Source organism: Sciurus vulgaris, assembly GCF_902686455.1.
Source record: "Sciurus vulgaris genome assembly, chromosome: 17".
NCBI lineage: Eukaryota > Metazoa > Chordata > Mammalia > Rodentia > Sciuridae > Sciurus > Sciurus vulgaris.
The window spans coordinates 27,808,173-27,835,319 of NC_136478.1; the positions used below are offsets into that span (position 1 = coordinate 27,808,173).

The following is a 27,147-nucleotide window of genomic DNA, read 5'->3' on the forward strand; positions in this document are numbered from 1 at the left end:
CAAATCTAATACATCATTTATTGTAAGACATTGTCACTTGATGTGTCATTAGGAAAGGAAAAAATGTTGTCAAACTATGACACCACTGAATTTAAGACATATCTTGATTTCAGAGATGTTAAAATGCAGAAAAGGTGTATGATTGGGAATTGATGAAAATATGATATTACATCCATTACCAAAATCAGGAGCTGTTCAACATACACTGAACATTTCATATATCACAGCTTAGAATGTCACCATCATTATCTATAATTATTAAGCTCCAGTTCAGCTTCTCTAGGCAGCCTGCTGCTTGCTAAGTCATTCTCTAGACAATATAGGAGGCGATCACCCATTGATGACATCCAATACCAGTACAGCCACTGGACTACACTGAGGTTAGATAAATTTGTCTTCAGATGCTGTTTTGAAAGTTGGCTAAGATACATAAGGATTCCCTCATCCTGTCACAGAATCTGCCAGGAGAGTTCTTCTTCACACTGACCGGGTGCAAGAACTAGGGCACAAGTTCATAGCCACAAGGCTCTTTCTTGCTTCGAAGTACAACAGTTTCACTCAAACCATAACTTAAAAAGTTATTAACAATCTTTCCATTCTCACTTTTGTTTAAAAGTTATCTTTCTTCAATGATATCCTAAGGAAATTAATTTTCCAAATTGACTATGCCACTGAAGCATCATTTCCTTTATTTAAACTTGCCAGGAACAGATATTAATAATGTCTCCCTGCTCTTCTGTTATTAGAAGCCTGGGGGGGGGGGGGGTTCCAGGAACCACCATATCCTAGTCCAGTTTTGCTTTAAAAACTTTTTTAAAAAAGACTTGATCTTTTCTTTATTTAAATTACTCAAATGTGGACAATTCCCTTCAAATGTAAGGTCAGATCAAAATTATGTGAAGCCTCCTTCCTAATGATGGGTTTTAACAACCTTATTCCTGCCTGACAATAAGGTGTCCAAAAAAGAATGTTGTATACATCAAGCCATACTTCTTCAATTATTTCTTCTACTTATGCTGAATAAATAGCTAAACTTCATAAATTAAGACAAACACTTAAAAAAATCCATACTAAAATGATTAAGGAGTAAACTGAAGGATGTGTTGCTTACCAAATCCTAACAGCCACCCTAATATTGCTAGGATATACACAATGTACCTAAGATGGATGCTGGGCTAGGGGTTTCCTATGTGTTATATTCCTTACAACAGTTTTTCAGGATAGGCTTTTCCTAAATAGGAATCCCAGGCTCAGGAAGTCAAGGTCTGATGATCCTAAGCCTGCTGTGGCATCCTGTGTATTCTCCTATATGGAGGTGAGTCAACTAGAAATGATACTGCTTTCTCATCATTTTTTGAAGGAAATTACAAGGCAAAAGTCTGTAACAACACAGGGTTCCATGTAACCATCAGAATGGTTATATTAAAAAAGAAACACCAAGTGTGGCCAGGATATGGAACAAAATGGCATTTTCACATACTGTTGGTGGTAAAGCCATTTTGGAAAATGATCTGGCAATATCTAGTAAAGCTGAACACATGCAAACCCTCTGACCTGGCAATTTCCCTCTTGGGTATACCTAACAGAGATGCAAATATGTGTTCACCAAAAGACATACAAAATAACATTCATAACAGAACTATTTATAAGAGCCAAGAACTGGAAACTACCCAAATGTCCATCAACGCTAGAATGGATAAACAAATTGCAGGTATACTGTTCAGCCCTGAGAAGAATAGCTCATAACTACATGTAATAATATACAGACTGTTACACAAAAGAAGACAGAAATGAAAGTATGTATTTTATGACTGCATTTACACAAGGTTCAAAAACAAGCAAAGTGAATCTGTGATGTCAGAAGCTGGACAGTGGTTCCATTGTTGATGGGGAGAGAGGACAGAGATCAGAAAGAGGCACACAGGTAATTCGCTGGGATGCTGGTCAGATTCTGTTTCTTCATCTAAGTGTTTTCCATTTGTGAAAATTCATTGAGTTATATATTTATCATTTGTGCACTTTTCTGTATATACATGTTATACTTCAGGGAAAATGTTCAAAACAGCAAAACTTAACAAGTTTCCAGAAAATGGCAATTCCCTGGCTAACCTTAAGAGAGACTTGTCTGCATCATCTATCAATTTTACAGCAGTTCTATTCATGCTGCTAGGTGTCAACAGAGAACAGAGAAGCACAGGTAACTCCTTTCCAAGGGGACTAGAGGTCAAAGAATAAGAGTCTATTAAATAGATAGCCTATTTTGAAGAGATGAGCAATCAAGAAAGAACATCTCATTTGCAATTTATAATTACTTTCAAATCCCTATACAGAACACAACCTATTAACACCATTTTTTAAAAAATGAAGTTTATAAAACCATGAGTTGTTCCTAGTTATTTGCCCAGATTCATAAAGAACTGAAAAAGAAACATTAGGCTGTGCAAGGATCATATATATTAAGTTCTTCTTTCCCAAAGACTCTGATTTGATTGTGAAGTCTTCGAGTCAAAGAAATATGGGACATAGTCCTTAAAGAACAATTTCCCAAGACTAAAGACTTGGCATTTATTTACTTGGGGACAATTTAATTTAAAAATAAACTGGTTTTTAAATCAGGGGCAAATATGCAGATGGAGGATGTGCAGTTACCTTGTAGGTCCCATTAATTGCCAACCTACCCATCCTTGACCCAGACTTCAATAGAGTGATGACCTAGAAGCCAACAGTCTGGGTCTTGTTAGCATATTACCCATCTCTCTGGGTCTCAGTTTTCCTATCTCTATGTATAAAAGAACATGAGCTATCCATGAAACAAGTTTTTGGGAAAGGTCTTATCAGGAAGCTTTGTTTAAAAAGCCTAAAAATGTCTAATACTATTCAATTTTACAACACTACAATTTTTGATCTCTACCTCTAAATGATCTGAACCTATTTTAAAAGACAGCAGTAAAGAATGGTCATCATGGATCAGTTTCTTTCCATTATCACTAATCTGCCCCCAAACCCATTTCACTGGTGAAGACCCTGCAGAGTTTGAAAAAGAGCTTTGGATAAGGCCTCAGGAACAGTTACTGCTGAAGCCAGGATCTTAAGTAGAGGGCTGTCCCTTTCCCTACACAGGAAGACAAATGTGCGGCACGCACAAGGGCATCACTAAGCAAGACACATTTGCCTGCTGGTCCCAGATGCAGCCTCAAAATTTCTCGCAGGAAAGATTTCCTGGATACAGTAAGGGAAAAAAGAAACATGTAGAACAGAACACACAGCTAGCTAGCTTTTGGGTGAGAAGGTGCAGAGATAAGAATATATAGTCTTGGGGCTGGGATTACAGCTCAGTGGTAGAGTGCTCGCCCAGCACGTGTGAGGCATTGGGTTCCATCCTCAGCACCACATAAAAATAAATAAATACAGGTATTGTGTCCATCTACAACTAAAAACATTTTAAAAAAAGAATATATAGTCTTATATATTTGTATCTGTATGAGTAAATGCTAGAAATATACATAAGAAAGCAATAATGGTAATTACTGATGGGGAAGACAAGAGGGAAAAGGGAAGAGGGTATCTGCAAACAGTGTGCTCTAATTCTTGAATCATATAACTACATTGCCTTTGTTCTTTTAAATTAAATTTTAAAAAGAGGAGAAAATCCTAAACTTGGCACTACTATCAATCAATTAACACTGGTAACTGAGCTTATTTAATTTCCCACCCTAAACTATATTCTTTAAAACATATCCCTTAGTATGAAGTTAACTAAAGCCAAATGATTCATTCAACAGGTATTTCTTGAGCACCTATTATGTTTCAAGGGATTCTTCTAGGCACTGCATGTATAGAAAACAAAGAAAATAAAAATCCTTACCTTCAGGTAACCTATAATCTGTGAGAAACAGACAATCTACCATATACTAGCATGAAGCACACACAACAGCCCAGGGGAGGAAGGGCTACGAAGACAAACAGCACGCAAAGGAGACACGAAGTGCTGGCAGAGAAGGGGCTGGTTTGGATTTCACCTACCAAGGCCTAGGATGGCACTATGAGGGAGACAGCCATACAGTTATTCTGGGAAGAACATTCTAGGTAGAAGCAGCAGTGAGCCTTTCAGGTTGTTCAAGGAACTTGTAAGGAACCGTCTGGCGGGAGCAGCAAGAACAATGGGGAGAGCGGAATAAGACGGATTTAGACAGGCAACAACGCCGGGTGATTGTAAGGACTTTGGCTTTCACGCCAAGTGAGGCGGGCATCACCAAAGAGCTCTAAGCAAAGCAGTGACAGGAATCACTGTGGCTGCTGAGTTGAAATTCTAGCAGGGTACAAGGGACAAGCAGGAGATCAGCGTGCTCAGCAGCCTGTAACGCGGTATCAACGATCCCCACCTCCTGGTATTCAAGCCCTCCTATGGTCCTCTGCCCTGTAGGATAGGCTGGATTTAGTGATGGATTCTAACCTAGACAAGAGACAGGATATTGCTTTTCAAATTATGTAACAGAAAGACTGTGATTTCTGTCTCAGGGCTCTAGCCCTACTTTGGATCACTTCCTCCTACCCTAGGAGAAGCACACTGTCATGCTGTGAACAGCACGTGGACAGGCCCATTGGCAAGGAAGTCATATCTCTAGCCAAGAGCCAGAGAAGACCTAAGGCTTGTCAAGAGCCACATGAAAGACCTGGGGAGCAGGGCTTCCCAAGTCATACCTTGGATGAGTGCAGCTTCAAGAGACCCTGAGTCAGAAAGAAAGAACCAGACAACCAAAAGCTTGCTTCAGTCAGTAAGGTCTCAAGTATTTGTTACACAGCAACGGATAACTAAAACAGCGGTCACGAGGCTGGCTCAGTGATCCAAGTGAGAGATGATTAGGGTCTGGACTATTAACAGTGAGGGTGGGAGAAGTGGTGGACTCTGGGTATATTTTAGGGGTAGGGTTAACTGGATTTGTCCAGACCAGGTATGAGAAGGGCAAGGAAAAGACAAAAATGAATTTGAGGTTATCTTTGCTATGAGCAAGGGAAAAACTGAAATTGCTATTTATAAAAATGGGGACTTCTGTGAGAAGGTGGGTTAGTGGGCAGCAATTATTGGGTCAATTCTGGGCCTGAATGCTTATAAGACAGACAAGAAGGCAACCAGATAAATTAATGTAGGGTTCAGGGTTGCAGATGCAAATTTGAGAACCTTCAGCAAATGATTGGTACTAGAAGCCACAGTCTAGGTAAGATCAGCACAGTAACTAAGAGAGAAAACAGGTCAAGGACTGAGCCCGGGACACTCAAACATCTTGAGGTCAGTCTGTGAACTCAGCAAAGGAGACTGAGCAGAAGCAACCAGGCATGCTGGAAGAAGTCCAGGTGAATGAGGCATCCCAAAATCCATGAGAAGAAAGCAACCACCTGTGCCAGAACTCCACTAATGAAGTAGGCAGGTGTCCTCTGGCTTCACATGTTTATTAATAATGATTCATCTTTTGATCCATCTACCTCACTCTCTTGGGTGAAGTCAAGGGCATCCTCTCCTGAGGCCAGCAGTGTGTGCAGAATCCGCTGTTTCACTTGTTCCCACTCGACCAGCATTGACTCCCGATGGTACTCCTCAGCCATGCCAAAGGTCTGCAGGGAAGGAGCAGAGGGTCACAACCCAAGTGAGAAATAGAGAACATGGTTGCCCTTAAAGCGCAGCAGAAATGCTAAGGCCTTCCCCAAACTACCACTCCTCCATGAGTAGAGTAAAAGCAATGGACTTCAAAAATTATCCTTCAAAGAATTTACTGACAACTCTTTGTGACTTACCCTATTCATTGATTCTAAGGCATTTAAAAGCTTTTGAACTTACTAAAATACACACAAGATTAGCCATTTTTAAGTGTACAGTTCAGGGGCATTAAACACATTCACCACCACTGTCCATCTTGTGAATTCTTGAACTTCTTGGTCTTGCACGACTGAAAATATACCCATTAAACAGTAACTCCCATTTCTCTCTCCCCGCAAACCCTGGCAACCACCATTCTACATCTGTCTCTGAATTTAACTACTCTTTTTTTAATTTTAGTTGTAGATGAACACAATACCTTTATTTAATTTTTTTGTTTTCATATGGTACTGAGGATCAAACCCAGTGCCTCACATGTGCTAGGCAAGTCCTCTACCACTGAGCCACAACCCCAGCCCCTGAATTTGACTACTCTTATCTCATATGAAAGAAATTATACAGATCGGTCTTTTCTGATTGGCTTATTTCATTTAGCGTAATACGCTCAAGGTTTGTCCATGTTGTAACATGTGCCAGAATTTCCTTCCTTTTGTGAAAAATGTTGCTATGAACATGGGTGAAAACTAGCTCTTGAAGTCCCTGCTTCAAATTCTCCTCAGCACATGTTAATAAGTGGAATTTCTGGTATGTGTTAATTCTACTTTTAGTACTCTACTGCATTCAAAAGACTATCCCATTTTACATTTCTACCAAAAGTGCCCAAAGGTTTCAATTTCTCTACATCCTCTCTAATATTATTTTCTGGTTTTTTGATAGGAGCCACCCTAATGAGTGCAAATTGGTACCTCACTATAGTTCACATGTGCATTTCCGTAAGGATTAATTTTTGTTGTTTTCCTAGTACTAAAGATGGAACCAAGAGTTTTGTACATGCCATGCAAGTGCTCTACCACTGAACTGCATCCCCAGAACTTTTTTAAAATTGTATTTTGAGACAGGGTCTCACTAAGTTGCCTAGGCTAGCCTCAAATTTGACATCCTCCTGCCTCACCTCTGCAGTGGCTGGGATTACAGGCGTACGACCACCACACCTGGCTGATAGTAATGTTGAGCACCTCTCCAATGCTTATTAAAACAAACATCTTTTTAAAACTTCTGAAATGAGGCTGCATATTACAATTTATTGCATGTCACAAGAGTTTTTTTTTTCTTCTAGTACATACAAAAATAATAGATTATAAGATCAGTGGAATCTTAAGATTTACCAAGAATCTAAGATAAAAGACTCTTCCAGTGACTTTATTTACTTTTTAAAAAATCACTAATAGTACCACCAAAGAAACAACAGTTGTGCCTCATTTGTGTACAATGAATCGAAATAAATTTTTAAAAATCACTAATATTTCTGCATACAGTGGCACACACCTGTAATCCCAGCTACTTGAGAGCAGAGGCAGGAAGACTGCAAGTTCAAGGACAGTCTGGGAAACTTAGTAATACTCTACTCTGTCTCAAAATTAAAAGGGCTGAGGATGTAACTCAGTGGTAAAACACCACTGAGTTAAATTTCAGTATGCCCCCCAAATAATAATAACAATAATAATCACTAATACTTGTAGAGCAGAAATCAAACTAGTAAAAGAAAACCATCCTGTTATTAAATTTCCTACCAGTTTACTCAAAATCACTGAAGCCTGATAAATCTCACTACCACTGACTGGTGACGCTGCAGGTAGCTGACATGAGAAACACACTAAGAAGGAAAAAATACAAAGGAAAAATATTTATAGAGATATTTTGAATTATGATTGTTCTTAGCCTATTATTCTTTAATTGGCAGACCAGGTTTCCTATCAACTTAAGCTCACTTTTCAAAAAGCCATTTCATTTACAATCAGATTGGCATCTAATTAGGCAGCACCAAGGGAGTATTAGTAATGCCTGCTTTATTTTTGGCAATGCAGATAATTTATACTGATAATGTTCATATACAAGAGTGTTGAGGAACTGCTATAAAAATCAAATATACTCTTCCTACAAATGGGATATTTATATTTGGACCACAATATATTAAAATTGGAAAAGGGACACCAGCCACAAAAAATTAGGAAGAAAGCTGGCACACCTCACACTCTTTTCTAGCAGGTATTCTGAAGACACAGGAGAGATGACTGTCACTGACTTTAATGGCCTTCCATCTGGTTTTGTCCTTGTCACTGAGAATCAGGCAGAATGGATCTTTCCAATCAGTTAGCATGAGTTGAAAAACACCCAGAGAAAAACCTTTACCTCTTGTTCACATAAGTGAAGCTTAGACACAAAAGCTGTGCAGTTTGAACATGAAAGTATAATGGAACAGAAAGGTGGGCTAGAAGTGAAGGGAAGAGATAATTCCTCTAGTAGTTGTTCACAAAGAGTATGTAAGTGACACTTCTAAAACTCTTTCTAGTCAATAGTCAAACCAACCACCTCCTCAGCCTAGAACCTCTCCCTAGAAAACCAAAGGGCTTCAAGCCTCAAGGACCAGGGTAGGTAGAAATAAGGAGGCAGAAGGCTGTGAGTCATACTGCTTTCTGAGCTCGGAACAGGAAGAAAGACACAAAGTCACAGCACCAACTCAGGACACTTCAAAAGTGCCAGAGATCCTCTTAAGGACAAGTCTTCATAAAGAATGGTAGAGTAGTAAAGGTGATTGAAGAAAACAAACAGTAAACCACTCACAGAAACTACAGATGAGACAGAGGGGGCAGACTTCCAGCATCAGGGAAGGGTCAGGATGACAACGGTGGAATTCACTATCCCCTGTCTATCAGATGCCCACTTGTGTGCAAGGACTCCTCCTTAGTACTTTAGAAGTATTAAGCAGTTTTGAAAAGTGGACATTTCTGTGCTCGAATCCTCAGATATATCTAAGAAGTACGCTAGGCTACTCATTTTAGAAACAGTCCCCAGACCTGAAGGAACATAACTGTAATTCCATTCACCATCAGTGTGATAAGGAGCATCAAATAAAAATAAATGGCCCAACCTTAACATTCTCCTCCCTTGACCACACCCATCTAGTTTAGAGATGATGGAACACCCAATTTGTGAGCTAATCAGGGATGATCAGCCACCCATCTGCCCAACCCAAATGATTCCAGCCTATTCCATTTATGCCCATGTCTGAACCACTGGATTAGGTGCAAAAAAGAATGCTAGCAGAGGAGCTCCTGCGGGAGACTCAACAGTGCTTCTCAACTAAGAACTAAGAGAAAGGGAGGCAGGAGAAGTCAGGAGAGGCAGACTAGCAGAGATAAGGAACGAAAACCAAAGGAAGAGAAAAGAGATAAAATAGAAGGGTGTGCAGAGACCAAAATATTAGAAGGAAGACAAAACAAAACACTGACAGTAGCAAAGCAGTGGAGAAACTATTATCAACTAAAGATGAACCTTTCAAGTTGTTAAGTGTGGAAAACGTTTCCCTTGGAACACATTAAAGGATGGCAAGGAGAGAACTGGGAAACAGTTAAGAACAGTAGGGAGCACCTGAACCCCATTTTCATAAAGGGAAGAGGGCAATATGCTTTGACTTCACACCCATTTGTTACTGAGCTGTTGCTGGCTTTTAGAAACATCGCATATGCTCTGGTAATGTTGTTCTGTTTTTGCTGGGATGCACCAAATGGGAAAAGATAGGACACATTTGTGGTTTTGTAGCTTGTTTTCTTGGCATTTCAGCAGGACATTGGCAAGTTATTCACACATGAAAAAGCCACCAAAATGCCAGGAAGCTACTGATTTTCAAATCATTTTGAAAATGATTCTTGCCCTATAGCCGTTTCCCAGTGTCCAGACAGGTCAGAGGCCTCCCCACAGGCAGGCTCTCAACACTGGAATGCCTCCCTCCAAACACATATGCGCGCATTTTGCACTGTGGTATGTCACCTAAATGTTTTGGCTGGCTGCACATTTAGTCTCAGTATGATACAATATTCAGAGACTGCCAATTCCAGAAACACATTCTGCAGGGTAAATGGATTAATAAGGCTTGGTGGCATTCGACAATCCTAATTTAATTTCACTGGTCCTTTACAGGAGGACAATCAACATTGGTGAGTAACTCAGAGTGTGAATAACAACAAAAAAATCCCTTTCTTAATATTTTCAAATCTGAATCAAGTGTATTTCTCTATTTCTAGGACTGCCAACAATCTAATTAATGAAATTTTAGGGAAGTTTTTGCTGACAATTAAACACATCAGTCATTGGAACAGTGCCTTGGGACCGTGTTCTCCTAAACAGTAGCTGGCGGCTCCTCCACAGCCCTGTTGCTTGCACCCTCGTAGAATATTTTAATAAAGCACACAAAGAAGCAGCATTTTTCAACTTCTTATTTTTTAAATCACACAAATTAATACAAAAATACATTTCATTAGATATTAGGGTTAAAGAAGCAAACAGCAGAACTCTCCCTTCTCCCCCTCCCTCTGCAGAGAGCCACTGCTGGCAGACTGGCACTAACTTCCTGGGAAGCTGCTGGCTTAGAACCAGATCCACTTGATAGCCTTTTCCCCTGCTCCCCAAAGACTCCTGTGGCCTGAAAATCTCTTACTCTGTAATGGGACGCTCTGAGAAGGTTTTGATCCTTGTCAGAAACAAATGGAGAGAATTAATACATTAGTAGAGTAAAGGGTGTTTGGATGTCTTGAAGGCACAATTGTGCAAACTCCTGCTGACATATAATGGCTGCTCTGGCTGACTCATGACCATCTTTTGGAGCACCAAACTATTTTCTTTAAAAAGAGAGCTGTAGAAATTGTTAATATAAAAAGTGGTATGGTCATGTTGTATGATAAAGGAAAAAGCTGAAGGAAATTATCAATGATCATAAATGCCTTTCTAAACTATTGATTCAGTAGAAAAAAATACCATTTATACAATAACAGTGAACTGAAGAATTATCTGGCCCCTCCAATTTAAGGCTGATTTAATAATTGTCTAATCCAGTGTTTCGCATGCATTTCAGTCACCAAATACATGGATAGTTACAAGCATGGTATTACAAAAAACAACTTCTGTAGCATTCTGTCTGGTGAGCTACCTCTGTGTAATTGACAGCTGGGCCTGGGCACAGACCCCAGCTCTAGACTGCACCCACTGCTGAACATGCTGCTCTTGACTCTACACATCTACACTCTGGTTTGTTTTCTTACCCGCTTCCGGGATTCCTCAATGGCAGACAGCAGCGCATTGTCCTTCTCATTCTTCAGGAAGCCCTGTGAGTGGGGGAAAATGATGCAACTTAGGTTAAAATCAACCTTCAAATAACCAAGTCTACTGCAGGACAAAAGACCACAGTGAGGGCATCTGCTACCCTGCCCTCCTCCAGCCTCACAGAACGCTGTTAACTTGAAAACATCGCGGAGTAGTTAAGAGACGTCTTCCAGTTTCCTTCTGGGAGAATATGATGATTGTCAGAAGTAAAGTCTCCATGGCAGCAGTGTGGCATTCTATGTCCTATACCATGTAAAAAGTGAACAGTCAAGACTGCCCTTCAAGATTCCTCTGAGGATGCTTTGGCGATGCAGCCGGTCACAGTCCCTCTCTTCCCTGCTGCTTTCGACTCGTCCTCCCATTTCTTTCTAACACTGAGGAGGCCATCACTGTCCACTTGTCGTTGTGCTTTTCACTTACTTGCCAGTGGCTGGAGTTCTGGTTTGGTCTAGAATGTCCCCCAAAGGCTCGTGTGATGAAGGCTTGGTCCCAGGGCAGCAGTGTTCAGGAGTGGGGCTCTTGGGAAGTGACTGGGTCACGAGAGCTGTGATTTCATCAGTGGATTAATGCATTGATGGATTAATAATCTGATGGCATTACTGGGGGGGGGGGGGGTGGAAACTGTAAGAGCTGGGACCTAGTTGGAAGAAGAAGGTCCCATACCCTACGAGGGTATGTCCGTCCCTGGCCCCTCCTGCCCTCTCTGATCCCTGGCTGCCATGAGGTGAGCAGCTTTGCTTCACCATGTGCTTCTGCCACAAGGTGCAGCCTCACCTCAGGCTCAATGCAAGGAAGCCCGCCAACCGCATACTAAAACCTCTGAAACCATGAGCCAAAATAATTGTTTCATCCCCTAAGTTTATTTTCTCAGATATTTTGTCCCAACAGTGAAAAGCTGAAAAACACAACTGGGAAAAGATAAAAATCACTTATTTATATTTATTGACAGGTTTCTTCTGGATTTTTACCATGTGGCGCTTTCTACTTTAGGTCTGGTGGTATCTATTGCTTATTTACTATTGGTGGGGTGAAGAAGAGACTGTTTACAAGTCTCATTTAACATGCATAAGTTAAATGGCCAAGCAGCCAGGCTTTGGAATAGTTTCAAAACTGGTGCCTCCATTTGTGAATGGCAGGACTTAGTCAAGTCATTCAAACTGTCTACACTTCAGTTTACTCAAGTAATAATGAAATACTGTAATCAAGTTCTTGGCCCAAGGCTTGGTATGCATAGCTCTACTATTACCATCAATTAGGTCTAGATCCTCAAGTGATATTAAAAGAAGAGATGCCCAGGGTACTTCCCTGTTGCTGTTCACTGTCCTCAGCTGAGTTGAGGTCTGGTGGGGGACAGGACACTGTGAACAGCTATGGCGGCAGGTAGGAAGACAAAGAAACACAAAGATAAACTGGGCTTCCATGCCAACATCCTCACACCAAAGGGTGAAGTTTCTTTTCCACAGCCTGGGGAGTGGGGACTAAGTAGGAAAGAGGAAGATGATCCATCAATATGTGGAGATCAAAGTATTAGTTGTAAGATGGAAGAATTCAAGTTACCCCCACATCAGATCAACCTACATACTCTGCAAGGCAAGGTATATGCATGTCAAGCACACTACTGTTACATTTATATGTGCCTGAAATGAAATAATGAAATGACCTGTTTTTTCAAAATCATGTTTTTTTGCTGTGTCCCCCACCCCCAAGGAACTTTGGGGAAATATAATACAAAACAGAATTAAGAAAAAGTTTTTAGAATGACAAGCTACATTAAAATACATTTAAAGTTGGCAAGGATGTGGGGGAAAAGGTATACTCATGCATTGCTGGTGGGACTGCAAATTGGTGAAACCAATATGGAAAGCAGTATGGAGATTCCTCAGAAAACTTGGAACAGAACCACATTTGACTCAGCTATCCCACTCCTCGGTTTATACTCAAAGGACTTAAAATCAGCATACTATAGTGATGCAGCCACATCAATGTTTATAGCAGCTCAATTCATAATAGCTAAACTATGGAACCAACCTGGATGCCCTTCAACAGATGAATGGATAAAGAAAATGTGGTATATACACAATGGAATATTACTCAGCCTTAAAGAAGAATGAAATTATGGCATTTGCAGGTAAATGGATAGAACTAGAGAATATCGTGGTAAGTGAAATAAGCCAATCCCAAAAAACCAAAGATTCAATGTTCTCTCTGATATGCAGATGCTGATTCACAATAGGTGTGTTTGGGGGAGAAGAGGTTCACTGACTGGATAGGGAGGAGTGGAAAAAAAGGAAGGGGAAGGGGAACAGGAATGGGAAAGACAGTGGAATGAACCAGACATAACTTTCCTATGTTTATATACGAATACACGACCAGTGTAACTCCATATCATGTACGACCACAAGAACAGGAAGTTAGGAGCTCGGGTTGTGGCTCAGGGGCAGAGCACTTGCCTAGCACGTGTGAGATACTAGGTTTGATCCTCGGCACCACAAAAAAAAATAAACAAAATAAAGGTATTGGGTTCATCTCCAACTTAAAAAAAAATCATTCAAAAAAAAGAATGGGAAGTTATACTTCATTGTACATATGCCAAAATATATTCTATTGACATGTGTAACTAAAAAGAACAAAAAAAGTTTTCAAAAAAATAAGAACACATTTGATACTTTTCTTGTATTTGAAATTTAATTAACTGATTTTTGACTACTTTTATTTTAACAACTATTAGTGCTTTAGTATATTTTGTTCAAACAGTCATAGATATAAGGGTGCTGGTTTATTTTAAAAAAAGGGAGGGGGAAGGGTGGGAACAAGATAGGGAATATATTTTAAATTAAATATTACTAATCTTCATAGATTTCCCCAAATCCTTATATATTAGTCCATGATTCCCCTGACCTACTATCAAACCCAAACTGGGCAGTGAATGAGGATAGACAGGATAAACAGTGACCAGCACGCAGAAAACATTTTCCTCACGACGACTCTTCCTGTGCAGTCAGTCTGAGGCAGCTTGAGGACACAACTCCAAGACTGCTCCAATTCTCTATACTGCTAATTGGGGTGGGAGGAGGATAGGGAGAGCATCAGTTACTTGCCTAATAATGTAAGGGCATCAATAAACCAGAGCACAGGAAGTGTGGAACCCATGTGGTCCATTCAGAAGGGGGGCAGCTAGTCACCAAGTGGGTGTTTCTGCTCTCACAGGGGAGCCAAACATGAAATGACAAAGATTTTAATGAGTCTTGCTTATAACATTCATCGCAAATGATGATGTCAAGTTAACAGACCTTTACTATGAATTTCCTTCCGTGAAGGTTCTTCAAATGGCAAAAGCAAAAAGCTCTAGGGCCACAGTGTATAAACAAAGTCAAGCCAACTTTTATCACTGACTGATGTGGCCGAATAAAGGGCAGGTTTAGGCTGCTCTGCTGCACCTTTCCCTGGCAGAGGCTACAGGGAGCTGACTGCCTAAACCAGTCCCCTTTCTGGTAGTGGTGTCTGAGTGTAGAGGGGGTTAGCCACTGTTTGACAAGGCCTTATCTCTTTCGTTCTCTCTTTGGCTGACAGGGAGCGGGCAGTGCCTGGGGTAAGCTGATACTTTGCCTCCCTGCCCTTCTCTACACTTCCTATGCTCTTCCGAGTCAAATGACCAGCACTTTACACTCTTTCAACTGTACCTACATCCAAATCTCTCTCCCGTACATACAAAACACAAAAGCAAAAATGATCAGACATTTATTTAAAAGTAAAATAATATTCTGCAATGATATTATTTTGCTTTTAAAATTTTATTATTCTACAAGAAACACAACTCCCAAATTTCTAAGAGGTGAAATTTCAAGTAGCATTTACAAAGAAAAAGAAGAAAAAAAAGCCATTATTGCTTTGGGGGTAGATTACTCATCTTCAAAATATTTATTATCAAGTTATAGTTTAAAAATCTCAATATATTAAATTGAGCATTTAACTGACATATGAAGAAAGACCACTAACCATTATGTACCTCAAAAACTGGGCTTTCTCTATAGCATACACTGAGCCCACAAAATACAGTTGTCCCTTAGTATCCATGGAGACTGGTTCCAGGACGCCCTTCTATACACACACACACAGACACACAAGATGCTGACACCAATGCTCAAGTGTGCCTAATCTTGAGCATATCTGAGCATAGTGTTTGCATATAACCTCTGTATATTTTAAATCATCTCTGGATTACTTACACATTTACAAAGTAACTACCATGTAAATAGTTGTTAAATTGTATTGTTTAGGGAATAATGGCAAGAAAATAAAGTCTATGTGTGTTCAGTACAGAGGCATTTTTTTTTTCTCAAATACTTCTGTTTAGCATTTAGTTGAATCCAAAAATGCAGAAACCACCAATATGGAGGGTCCAACTCTATGTAGATTCTGAATTTTTACTTTCATTCTTTCTAAAACAAAATGCTAAAAGAGATTACACATCATATTTTTTAAAATGACACATCAGTGGCCTTTTCAAAGAATGTTCAAAATAACATGTACAGAGTAATGCCGGGATATGTGTGCCACCTAGTGGTGGCTAGTTTCTTTTAAAGAACATATACCGTGAGGAAAAATAACAGCCAACAGCAATTAAAGGACTAAAAAGTAAGGCAGAAACATAACCTGCCGGGCCCACTTCCCAGGGATCTCCTCCCTGACTCCCCTCTGCCTATGCATTTCTTTTCTTTCCAGCTCTTCCTGTGAGGCCCCTCTCATGTCCTCACCCTCGAGATGTACTCTTACAGCTTCCCTGAAAATCAGTTCTCCAGAGGGGGCGGCTAGGGAGTGGAGGGTGAACTGGCTCCCTGACACCAGAAGCCCCCTGGGCACAGAGAAGACCCCATACCTCACTTCTCCCTCTGAGAGGCCAACATCTAACGGTGACCCTCAGAGCTCCCCATTTCCACCGCCCCACCCCTCACCTCACTCCCCTCTGTACAATCCAGAGTTCCCCTCATTTCGCCAACAAGCATTTTTTAATTGCTCATAATCTGCATTATAAATGATAAGTCTGAGGCCTGAAGAATAATAATTCTTAATGAGGCAATACAGGCTGAGTATACTTAATCTGAAATGCCTGGGATTCCCAACTTTTTATTCAGACTTTGGAATAACTGCATGAACATGGTGAGATATCTTGGGGATGGGACTCAAGTCGAAACACAAAATTCACTTACGTTTTGCATATCCCTTCTATACACAGTCTGACTAGAATTTTATACAATACTTTCAGTGGGCCTGTGTTTCGACTGCAACCTGTCACATGAAGTCAGGTATATAATTTTCCACTTGTGGCATCATGTCAGTGCTCAAAAAGTTTCCAACATTGGAAGAGTCCAGATTTCAGATTTTTGGATTAGGGATGCTCACCCTGTACTAAGAATAGCTAGCACACATATGGTGATTGCTTTGTGCCAGGCATCAGTGTGGTACTCGCTTATGCATCTGGTTGTGGCCCTCACTAAACCTGATGCTACACCATCTCTCAAAATTCTCTAACTAGATCATACTTTAAAACATCCTCAATATAAGTTTAAAAGCTGAGAGCCTATGTGAGATGGTTTCTAGAGCTTCTATCAACTCTAAAATGCTGTTGCAATTAAGATGACCCAGTGCATAAGCAACAAAGTTCAGACTCAGAAACCACATTTTTTGTATTAATGTATTTTTTCTAGTTGGATATGACAGTAGAATGAATTTCGACACACTGCACACAAATGGAGCATGACTTCTCTTCCCTCTGGCTGTCCACGGTGCTGAGTCACACCAGTGGTGCAATCATACATGTATACAGGGCAATAATGCCTGTCTCATTCCACCGTCCTTCCCATCCCCACCACCCCACCCCTCCCCTCACCCCCTCTGTACAATCCAGAGTTCCTTCATTCTTCCCTACCCGCCCCTACTATGGATCAGCATCCATTTATCAGAGAAAATATTCAGCCTTTGGTTTTTTGGGATTGGCTTATTTCACTTAGCATGACATTCTCTAGTTCCATCCATTTACCTGCAAATGTCGTAATTTCATTCTTCTTTAAGGCTGAGTAATATTTCACTGTGTATATGTACCACATTTTCTTTATCCATTCTTCTGTTGAAGGGCACCTAGGTTGGTTCCATAGTTTAGCTATTGAATTGAGCTTCCATAAACATTGATGTGGCTGTGTCACTGTAGTATGCTGATTTTAAGTCCTTCGGGTATAGGGATAGCTGGATCATATGGTGGCTCCGTTCCAAGATTCTGAGGAATCTCCATACTGCTTTCCAGAGTGTTTGCACAGATTTGCAGTCTCACCAGCAATGCATGAATGTACCTTTATTCTTGCCAACAATTATTGCTTGTATTCTTGATAACTGCCATTCAGAAACCAAATTTGCTCACTCCTTATTTACCCTCTTCCACTCTACCACGCTGTCTCTGACCAGAGCAAATCAAGATGGGAGCATGTCAGGGTACTGTATGCTTGCATATTTATTCCTTTTTTCTCCCTATCTCACATGGGGGAGGAATGAGAACAAATATCAAAGTTCCAGCATTACTTTAGAAGAGTGGTTTTCAAAATAGGGATGAGAATCCATAACTGGGTCATGAAATCAACCAGCACTTTTTAATAAAATAAAATGCAACATAGATATGTGGTATGGGTAAGGGCTGTTTTGTGAAACCTTTGTTTCAATTCCATACATTTATTGGAGTGTTTGTGTGAGTGCGTGTGCACACACATGAATGAAGTGGGTCATAATGTAAAATACACTTCTTACTAGAGGTCACAGTTCAAAAGATTGAAATCACTGCTCCAGAAGTCAACTCCACAGTATTCCAGAATATTATCACTACTATTGTTGTAGAACAATAAATACCACACATCTGCTCGGCCAGGTGTTCCACCTTGACATAGGAAGTGGATTGTCTTACAATGTACACTGGCCAAGAACAACCCAAAATGTGACCTCAAGGTAAGATGATGCTCTTACCATATCTCAAGGACCTGGCAGTCGAAGTGACTCTTAAATGTCTCAGGCCCAGGAAGACAACCATGACACTGCTTTATTTTTAATTAACATGCAAATTCTAAGTCTCAGAACACAAGTGGCAGTTAAATCCTACTGTAGAAAGTCAAAGGGTGTTTATTTTTGCCAAATGGACATATTCTCTTATTTTATTTGCTTTCCCAAAGTGAAAACTATAAGAAATAAAGGTCTCTGTGAAAAAAACTTCAGTGTTCATTTTAGTTAGGAAAAGAAAGAGAGCCCCCCAAACAACAACAAATTACACTGATTCTTTCACAGTTCTGTGCTTCCTGTCTACAACAAATAAGTGATCTGCTGGACAGTTTCAAAAACAGTAAAGAACATATAAATTTCCTGGCTGTTAACATAAGTAAATAAAATAATTAGAGTCTGAATTGGCCCCACAAAGCAGTAGCCATATATTGCTTGGCCCTCAAGACACAACTATTCCACCTCTTTCCCCTTCCAGACCAATCACCCTGTCGGCAGGGTGAACATCTTCCAGAAGGTACTGACACAGCATAAAAATATATGGCAGGTGCCATAAGACTTCTGTGCCGTCTTTCATTTAATATGTACAATATATATTAATTAACAGGAAGTCTTTAACCAGCATTCAGAATCAAAATGATATTAACACAAAATGAGCAGTGGCATTAGGAAAGATCACTGTGGCTGAAAAAACTGTCAAGACACAAGCAACAGCAAAGAAAGAAAAGAAAAATAAGTGAAGCAAAAACTAAGCTGAAAAAACAGAATAATCAATAACAGGTTTGCTCCAAGATGAAACAAGAATTACAATAAGCACATCAAGTATGCATTAGACTCTGATTAGTGCAATGGAGAAGGGTCGGAATGCTACAAAGACTCAAGTGGAAATGATACCCCCTATTTTGCTTCTGCTTACTCAAAGTAAAATATCTGCTTCCTTAACCTCTTCCCAAACCTTCTTCCCAATTTCTGAACAAATGATCTCTTCTGAAACTTTCTCTTGGGTGCATTTTTTACAAAGATAAAATTCCTATTTATGGAGAAAATCAGAAAAAATGGAGTAAAGTACTATTCAGATGCGCACAACCCCTAAGTCCTGTGGCACCCGGAGGGGCTGGGCTTATCCACGGTGAGGGCGGTTTTGTGGCTCTGCACTGTGGTGCCAGCACTGAGAAGGCCCGGAGAAACGCGTCCGGTAGCGCTGTGATCACGGTGTGAACAGACGGACAGATTTCTAAATTTGGGGAACTTCAATAAGGTTTCATAGAATGTTTGGTTATTTTATCAGACTACTTTTATTTCAATAAAAATAAGAATACATAAACAATCAGTTTACAAGGCCCAGGAAAGGCTGAATCTCTTTATGCTCAAAATATTGACTGAGGAGTGAAGTCCAGGCTTTTTTCTTCAACTCAAATGTTCACTATAAGTTCCAGTACTCGTTTTCTGCAAAAATGTTAACAATCTAACTCATCTGTTCACAAACTGTATCTTCAAAAAACACCCCTGACGAGGGCTGGGGACAGAGCTCAGTGGTAGAGCGCCAGCCTAGCCTGCATGAAACCCTGGGTTCAACACCTAGTACTGCAAACACAGGAAAACCATCCTGAGGCGAGCCATGCCAAGTGTCAGTGTTTCTGAATGACTTCTTGTGCGTTTAGGAAAGCCTGGCTGCTCTCATTCAGCAGGTGGCAGCAGACACGCAAGAGTGGCTGTGAGGTCCACCATTTGTAGGCTCAGCAGATCCACAGGCACTGCAAGGCAGCTCTAGAGCCACAGGTGGGAACCCTGACAACATAACTTGGCACTGTGGGCACCAGGTCATCTGTCACTACCAGGAAGGCAGGTCCCATTTTATATATGGTTCCCACAACTGGGCTTAAAAAAAAAAAAAAAGGTCATGCAATTATGGGATGATTTTGAATCCATTAAGGCAAAACAAATTACTTGCCCCCATGATTAGAATTGGTTTTGAGGATGGTATACAAATTTTCACAGTTATAAAAGAAATTGTCCCACATGAGGAGATTTTAACTCAAGAACACACAGCACTGGGTGAAGCCTCCCCTCAGACAGACAGTATCCTTTCAGGGTTGTATAAACCACTTTTCTTTGCAGGTCCAGGAGGGCTGGGGAGAGGAAAGTGACTTGCTCAGAGCTGCTGTCTCACCACTTCCAGAAAAACAAGCCATCCTAGTGAGAGGGCCCATGATGCAGCAGGATGTGCCAAGCTGGGTGGCAGGTTTCTCTCCAGTCACTGGAGGGAGAGGGGAGCGGGAGTACTGGGTGTCAGGGGAGGAAGGCAGTCAGCCAATGCTCTCAGACTGCGGAGGTGGCCCTCAGGGAGAAAGCAAGGACAACTAAGCATTTTATCTCCTTCCTCCACTTGCCCCCAAAAGCCTGGCACACTTGCTAAAACTAAACTCTGGAGACACAAGAAGGGAGGGATTCTCAAGCGCAAACTTTTTCCCAGTTTTTGCAAATAGAATGAATAAGTGTACCAAATTATGTCTAGCTTCAAAAACAGCAGCAGAGCCCTCTCCTAACCTAAAGGTATGAACATATCTAAAAAATATGAATCCTACAGTCACTCTAAGTGAGGGAAAGATAAGGAAGATTCACTAAGGGATGACAAAACCGTTGCAATATGTCCATCTTGGAGATGGATCAGTCCACATCGAAAGAACTTTGAGCACCAAAACTGCACTGCAGTATAGAATGGGAACGTATTAATAATGGCCTTTAAAAGAAAATAAGAGCAAATCTGGGGGCTTGGAGAGGGAAAGGATAGCAGAGGGTGAGTCTCAGAGTCAGTCAGTGAAAGCCAGCAGCTTTCGCCAGGCTGATTTCTGCAGCACCGGGGTTAAGCCTTGAGTTCTACTTAGCAAGCACAAGGAGTGCTGTTAGGACAATGTTTGGGAGCCGCATCTCATATTAATTCCCTGCTGGTACATGGTGTCAGTCATTTACACTGCAGTTGAAAATCACAGTTCCTCCTGCTGTGCAGCAATGCTTACGCTGATGGGATTGGAGGCCAATCACATGGCTGTCACCAAAAAGGGAGCTTCGGTTTTCCTGCAGTTTCTTTCCACACAGAAATTCTTTTTTCAAAAATTTATTTGTTTGGAGACCACTTAAAACAAGAGATCTTTCTTTTTATAACTTCACATTGTCTTACAGGGAATGTGTCAAGGCACGTCTTTGCTAACAGTACTTGTGATTTCACACACTCTCTAAAACCTTAATCAAGTTTGAGGACGATTGACTTTGCCCTGACAGAGCTAGGGAATACTGCAGAATGCAGCACTCACCATAGTCACCGCAGGTACAGAAGACGTGAGACATTGTTTAGCTGAAGTGGCAAACAGAGCAACAGAAGGAGACAGGGCAAAACCATTTTCCAAATACAAATAGTGGAAACTGAGGAGAAGGAACTGAATCCTTTCACTCAGTCCATTCTTATGCAGGAGAAAGTACAACCCTGCCCCTCTACTGTGGGACCCCTCACACCATGATCTGCTAGGAGACACTTCAGAATGACCAGCTCCACCCCAGCTCTTGATGAGTACCTCACCCTTCAAGCCAAGCCAACACAATAGACCTAAAAGCTTGACTTGCAGGACAGATCTTATTTTTAAATGTTTATTTATAAACAATAAATTTATAAATGCATATTATCTTCAAAAGAAGCCCACAAAGACTCCAAGCACAGCTTAGTGTCATTTCTGGCACAGCTGAAAAGGAACACTTCTGAGTTAGGTTGCTAGGGCAAAAACAGACTTTCCTGAAAGCTAAATACATCAGTCACCAGCAAGCCCACAAAGAGAAAGAAATGGAGTCAGATGCAGACAGCACAACACGACACAGATTAGGAGTCAGGTGAGCTGGATTTAGAGTGAAATCAACAGCTTTTCAATGTGTGACCTTGAGAAAGTTATTTAACTACAGAAAAATCTTGTTTTACTCAACTGTAAGATGAGCTGCTTTTGCTACATAAACTCTAAGACCATCTCCAGAAATACTAACTCCCTAAGAGATGGGAGTAGATGAGAAATTAGCATCGTCATTACTACTATGGCTACAGTTCACTTGCAAAATAATCCACAACTTCAACCACAAAAGAAATACAATAAACCTTGTTTTTGAGGGCAGCGCCATGTATACTCTATAACAGCAAAAACCCATAAAGAGCTGGAATGAAGACCAGAGACAAATAACACATTTTCATAGGAATGCTTAGTTTCACCTTGCCATAAAGGAGGAGTATATTTTCTAAAACTTCGTCCTATATTGGAAGGAGTTAAGTTTCTATACTAAAAAAGAAGAGCACCAAGCAAGAAATTTCATAAGTGTTAATACAATTTCTCAAAAGCGACATTCAAAGCCATCTAGATAAAAGTGCTAATTGAGTCTTCACTTCAAGAAAATATCAAAACTTCTATCTTCTAACAATAAAAAGTAATTGTAAATTGGCAAAGCAGTGCTACTAGAGACGTCTTCAAACCCGACTGAAGGGAAATAACTCCTGCGGTCCACCTCTTCTCACAGAGCTCCTGGTGACGCCATTTTACTCCTTGCTCACTGCCATCTTAGTGCCACAGAATGACTCCTAGCGGGCTGGCTGGAGTGCTTGCTCATCTACATTATGGTGCTGCCAGAGCAGTCAAAGGGTGATAGGAATATATTGTTTGTCCCAAAAGAACCAGCCCCAGACTCTTTTCCACCAGGCAGGCTAAAATTTGAAGAGAAAACTGAAAAGCTTCCATACTGAAGAGATTCAGGAATCCCCTACAAATATCAGAGAGAAGAGCCTCTCGCAGTAGCCAAACCTAAGTGGACCATGGTGGAGGTAAAGAATACAGGAAGTAACTGGGTCTCTGCCACCTCCCCAGGCACTCAGTACACAGTAAAAACCAGCAACAGAAAATAAGATCAGACTCTTCAACCAAGTATTGCTTTAAAAATTTCCAAGGAAGTCTTTGAAGCAACCCTCCTGTCATCCAAACATTTCATGCGAGCAAAGCTACAGTTAAAATGGAGTTCTAATTTGCTGCCTTAAAATTCTTTTATTTCAAGGTGCCAGTCTTTTATAAAAATCGAGGGGGAAAGAATCCCTTTGCATTCTACCATGTTATTTATAATTATTATGTTAGATGCAGCACACCCCCCCAAGACAAGAAATTACATTGAGCTGGAGGCTCTTATGCTGCAAGCTAATATTAGGACCACAGATTTACAGAATCTTTGTAGGATTCTAACCAGGGCTTACGACAAATGAATCTTTATCAATGAAAAGGCTAATGTGAAGAAAACTGTTTCTAGTTTCAAACATCTAGAAATTAGAGAAAAGACCATTCAGTGACCAAAATGAACAGCAGCTAATGCAAAAAGACCTATAAAGTCAACCTACAACAGTTGGCTTTGTAAATTTGATATCAAGTTAAAAGGATTCTCAGATACCCAATTCTGTGAGAATTCAACTCCTAAAAACACCTACTAAAGCATTCCGAGCAAATTCTTCATGGTATAGTTTACTATAAAATACACTTACTATAAATTCTTCAGGGTTTAAAAGATAAAAATTCTTCAGCCTTTAAAAGATAAAGACACAAATCAAAGTTAAGATCTACTTGTTCCCTCTTAGGAACAGCATAAAGGAACAAAGAAATAAGCCAGGTCAAATCCAATTAATTTTAAGAATCAAGAGTTAGAAGCTTACAATTACAAACAAGAGTTTTATATGAGTAGCTTTGAAGTCACAACTATTAATTAAACAGAAGGCACTAGAAATTATCCCGAGAGTGAAAGCCTCAATCTATTGATCTTTGAGGACAAAATCTTGTTTTGTCAAAATATTTTTTTCTCTTATGTATTTTGATCAGCTATTATAGGTCATTAATATGGAAGCACTTTCTTAACAACAAAAACAAAAAGCACTAGAATCCAGCAAGTCTTTTCAGGAATGGAAAACATACTCTTTTAAAAAGACAGTGAAAAGAAGCCTAAACTCTTAAATTTACCATAAATAGATTTCTTTTTTTTTTCTCTCAAGTGTCATCTCCATCTCAGACTAGTAATAAACTCAGACATCTCAACAACCTAAATTATTAATGAATAATTAACTAAAATCATTTGCTAAAATCACTCATTAAACCCATATTTCAAGAATACATAGCACACCTGCTTTTTAACACATACCTAAAAAAATACATCCAAGAATTTCTGTGTTGTACCTTTCCTATTTGCAGCATTTCTTTAAAACTCTATTTTGCTCGTTCAACCAAAGACAAATTCTCGACCTTTTACCACTATATAAGAAATACTTACTGTAGACAAAAGGATTCCATTTTCTTTCTGGGAATGTTCTCCACCCTCCTAAAGTACTCTTCAACACAGTGTGCAAATTCATTTTCTTAGTTTTATAGTAACAAAGCTCCTGTGCCAAAGAACCTAATGTAAATGAAATGCCCTGCAGTTGCCTTCAGAATCCAGTTCACCTCGACCATGATACAGCTAATTGTTAAAAATGGTGGCTGAGACATTTTCCATACATTAAATTAAGGAGCTCTGATGAAGGCGCTGGCATCCACCCACTTCAGACAAAGGAAAATAATTTGCAACTGTACCAAGGCATGGATAATTGAGTCATCTCCCATACAGGGTCAGTGTTATAGAGGTTTCCTCCATCTTTACAAAATGCAAACCACAGCTTATTGTCTCATCTCAGAAATCAATTCTTGCAGTGCTGCGCTGGGTCAGAGTTTTACAGGAATCTTAGTCATGGGTAAATCCAGACCTCCAGTGCTGAGGGGAGCCAAATTCTCACAGTTCCCTCCCTTCCCTAGCAGCTCTCCTCCATAACCCAGACTTGATAGTCCTCAGCCTTCCTATTGTTAAGAGTAAAGAGAAGTCCCACACCTCTGAAGGGACCTAAAACCTTCAAGCAGGTAAGCAATTTCCAGGTCTGAGATTCAGAAAGAGGTCTGGACCCTACAGGTCAGGTCCCACAATACAAACACATTTCTTGGGATAAAAAAAAAAAATTGTATACATGGTCATTTTTGTTGTTATTTTTAAGGAAAGGCAACAAACAAGCTGCTTTTTAATGTTGGCTCAAATGCATTTTAACTTTGAAATTAATCTAGGTATTAAAAGTGTTACAGGCAACATTATAATCCTACTACTCTGTGGATAATGTTTACATGCTTTAGGAAGTTTAATTTCACTTTCACAAATCACAAAGATGTGATATATATTTAAAAGACTTATACTCTTTTGAGGTTAAACTTCAGAAATAAAAAGTAACTATTTTAATCTAAATTACCAAGAACTGAGTCCATATCATAGGTGTTATTATTATTTAATTCTTCTCAGTAAAGCTTTATGCTAAAATACTTCCTCCAAGAGAATTCCAAATATCTCTAATGGTAATTTTTCCCTAATTACTGAATAAAAATGACTGGATTCGTTGGCAAGGTATCCTACACATACACACACAAAATGCGTACACACTCACACTCACCTACAATTTTAAAGAAGGATCTGGTTTTAGCAAAGAAATTCCATTTCCATATTTCATATCATACAAGAATTTTGCACTTCACATGTCTCTTAAAAATTCGAAAGAAAGTCCACACTACTTGCCACTTAAAGATGAAGTCGACAAAAAAAAATCCTAAATAATTAACTATTTAAATCCTTAGGGACCTACCCCTCTGCCCCACCCAATAAAATTTTTTAAGAAAGGTATTAGAATGGCAAGACAGAAAGCTGAACAATTCTCAAAAGAATCAAGTACTTTTCTATCAAATGAATTAACTGCTTCCAGATTCATCTCAAATTTTTAAACACACAAGACCTTGTCTTTCAGAGGTACTGCAACATGCTGTCACTGCATTTATCAGGGTGCATTCATCTTAATTTCTTTGCAAACATAGCAATCCTACCTGCAGCTGTTCAATTTAAGGAGTTGCAGACTGGTCGATGCTGCTGGTCGCTGCAGCTCTCCCATACCTCCTAGGTGGGATGAGCTCTGAGAAGCACTGCTGAAGTTTTTCCCATCCCGAAATGCCTGAATTGAGGGTTAGGGGTGGAGGGTGGGAGAGGAAGAGAAAGAGGAAGAGAGAGGAAAAAGAAGAAAAAGGAAAAGAACGACCCTCTGCAAGTGCTGATATGACTGAAGCACTAAAGAATCCAATTAGACAATGAGACTGCAGGGCTCCCTGAAAAAGGGTGCGCTGCAGCCCCCGGAGCAGAGCACTGCCATCCAAGGTGCTCTGCACAGATTCAGGGAAGGGAGCTATCAGTTTGAAGGCACAAACTGATGGGAGTAACAGTTTATAGGTTACAGAAGGGTATTTTATTGTTAACGGACTGTACCAAGTTAAGATTTAAGAGGGGGAGAGACAACATGTAGGCAAGGAATGCTATGATACTACCCCCACACCCAAGCCACTGCAATTACTCTGATGTGAATTTTTGATGACTTCCGACATCTTGCATGGTTAATAATCGCTTCAGCTGTCATGTTTGGTTAATGTGGAAAATGCATTTGCTGCATTGTGATGCAGTGCTGTGACCACAGATTGTAACACCAGTTGTGAAGCTGGTCCCTTAACTGAGCAGCAGGAATTTGCACATGCCACGATGCTAAAATAAATGGTAGTTAAAAGATTTTATACAGCAGCAGACAGATTCTGCCATTTTAATCTACAGAAAGTGTAGATCCGACACACAGAAGCACCTCAGATCACTGTGCCCTTGTCAGTTGCACTGCCCTTCAAACGAAACAGTAAATTTACCATCATAAATGTTTGGCCTCTTAGTAGTTAAAAGATTTTGATACTATTTAAATAACTATTCAGATTAATTATAGCTTTGAACAGAACAGAGGTTATTTGCATTTCAGGAATATACAGCCAAGGAAACTGTCAGTGACACAGGAAAATGCAGACCTTTTATTAACATATGCTCAGCTCAACTGTCACTTCTTTGTACAACATTTGGGGGAAATATATGATGTGTAAGTAATGAATATTCCCATTCTACTACCATGATTTTTAAAAGTGGTCCTCAGAAAGGGATTTATTTTTCCTCCATGTTTTACTGTATAACCTGAAAATTAAAGATTACACTAAAATACTAAC

General features: G+C 40.0%; 1 protein-coding gene across 2 annotated transcripts in view; it reads right to left on the bottom strand.

Moving 5' to 3' along the window:
• Window positions 1-27,147, bottom strand: part of NUP93 (nucleoporin 93) — a 99,007-nt gene that overhangs the window by 25,872 nt on the left and 45,988 nt on the right. For both annotated transcript variants that reach the window (XM_079117882.1, XM_079117881.1), the window contains exons 4-5: window positions 10,909-10,971; window positions 5,482-5,610 (exon numbers count right to left, since the gene is read on the bottom strand). In XM_079117882.1, coding sequence (XP_078974008.1) covers window positions 5,482-5,610; window positions 10,909-10,971 — 192 coding nt within the window. The remainder of the gene's footprint in view (window positions 1-5,481; window positions 5,611-10,908; window positions 10,972-27,147) is intronic.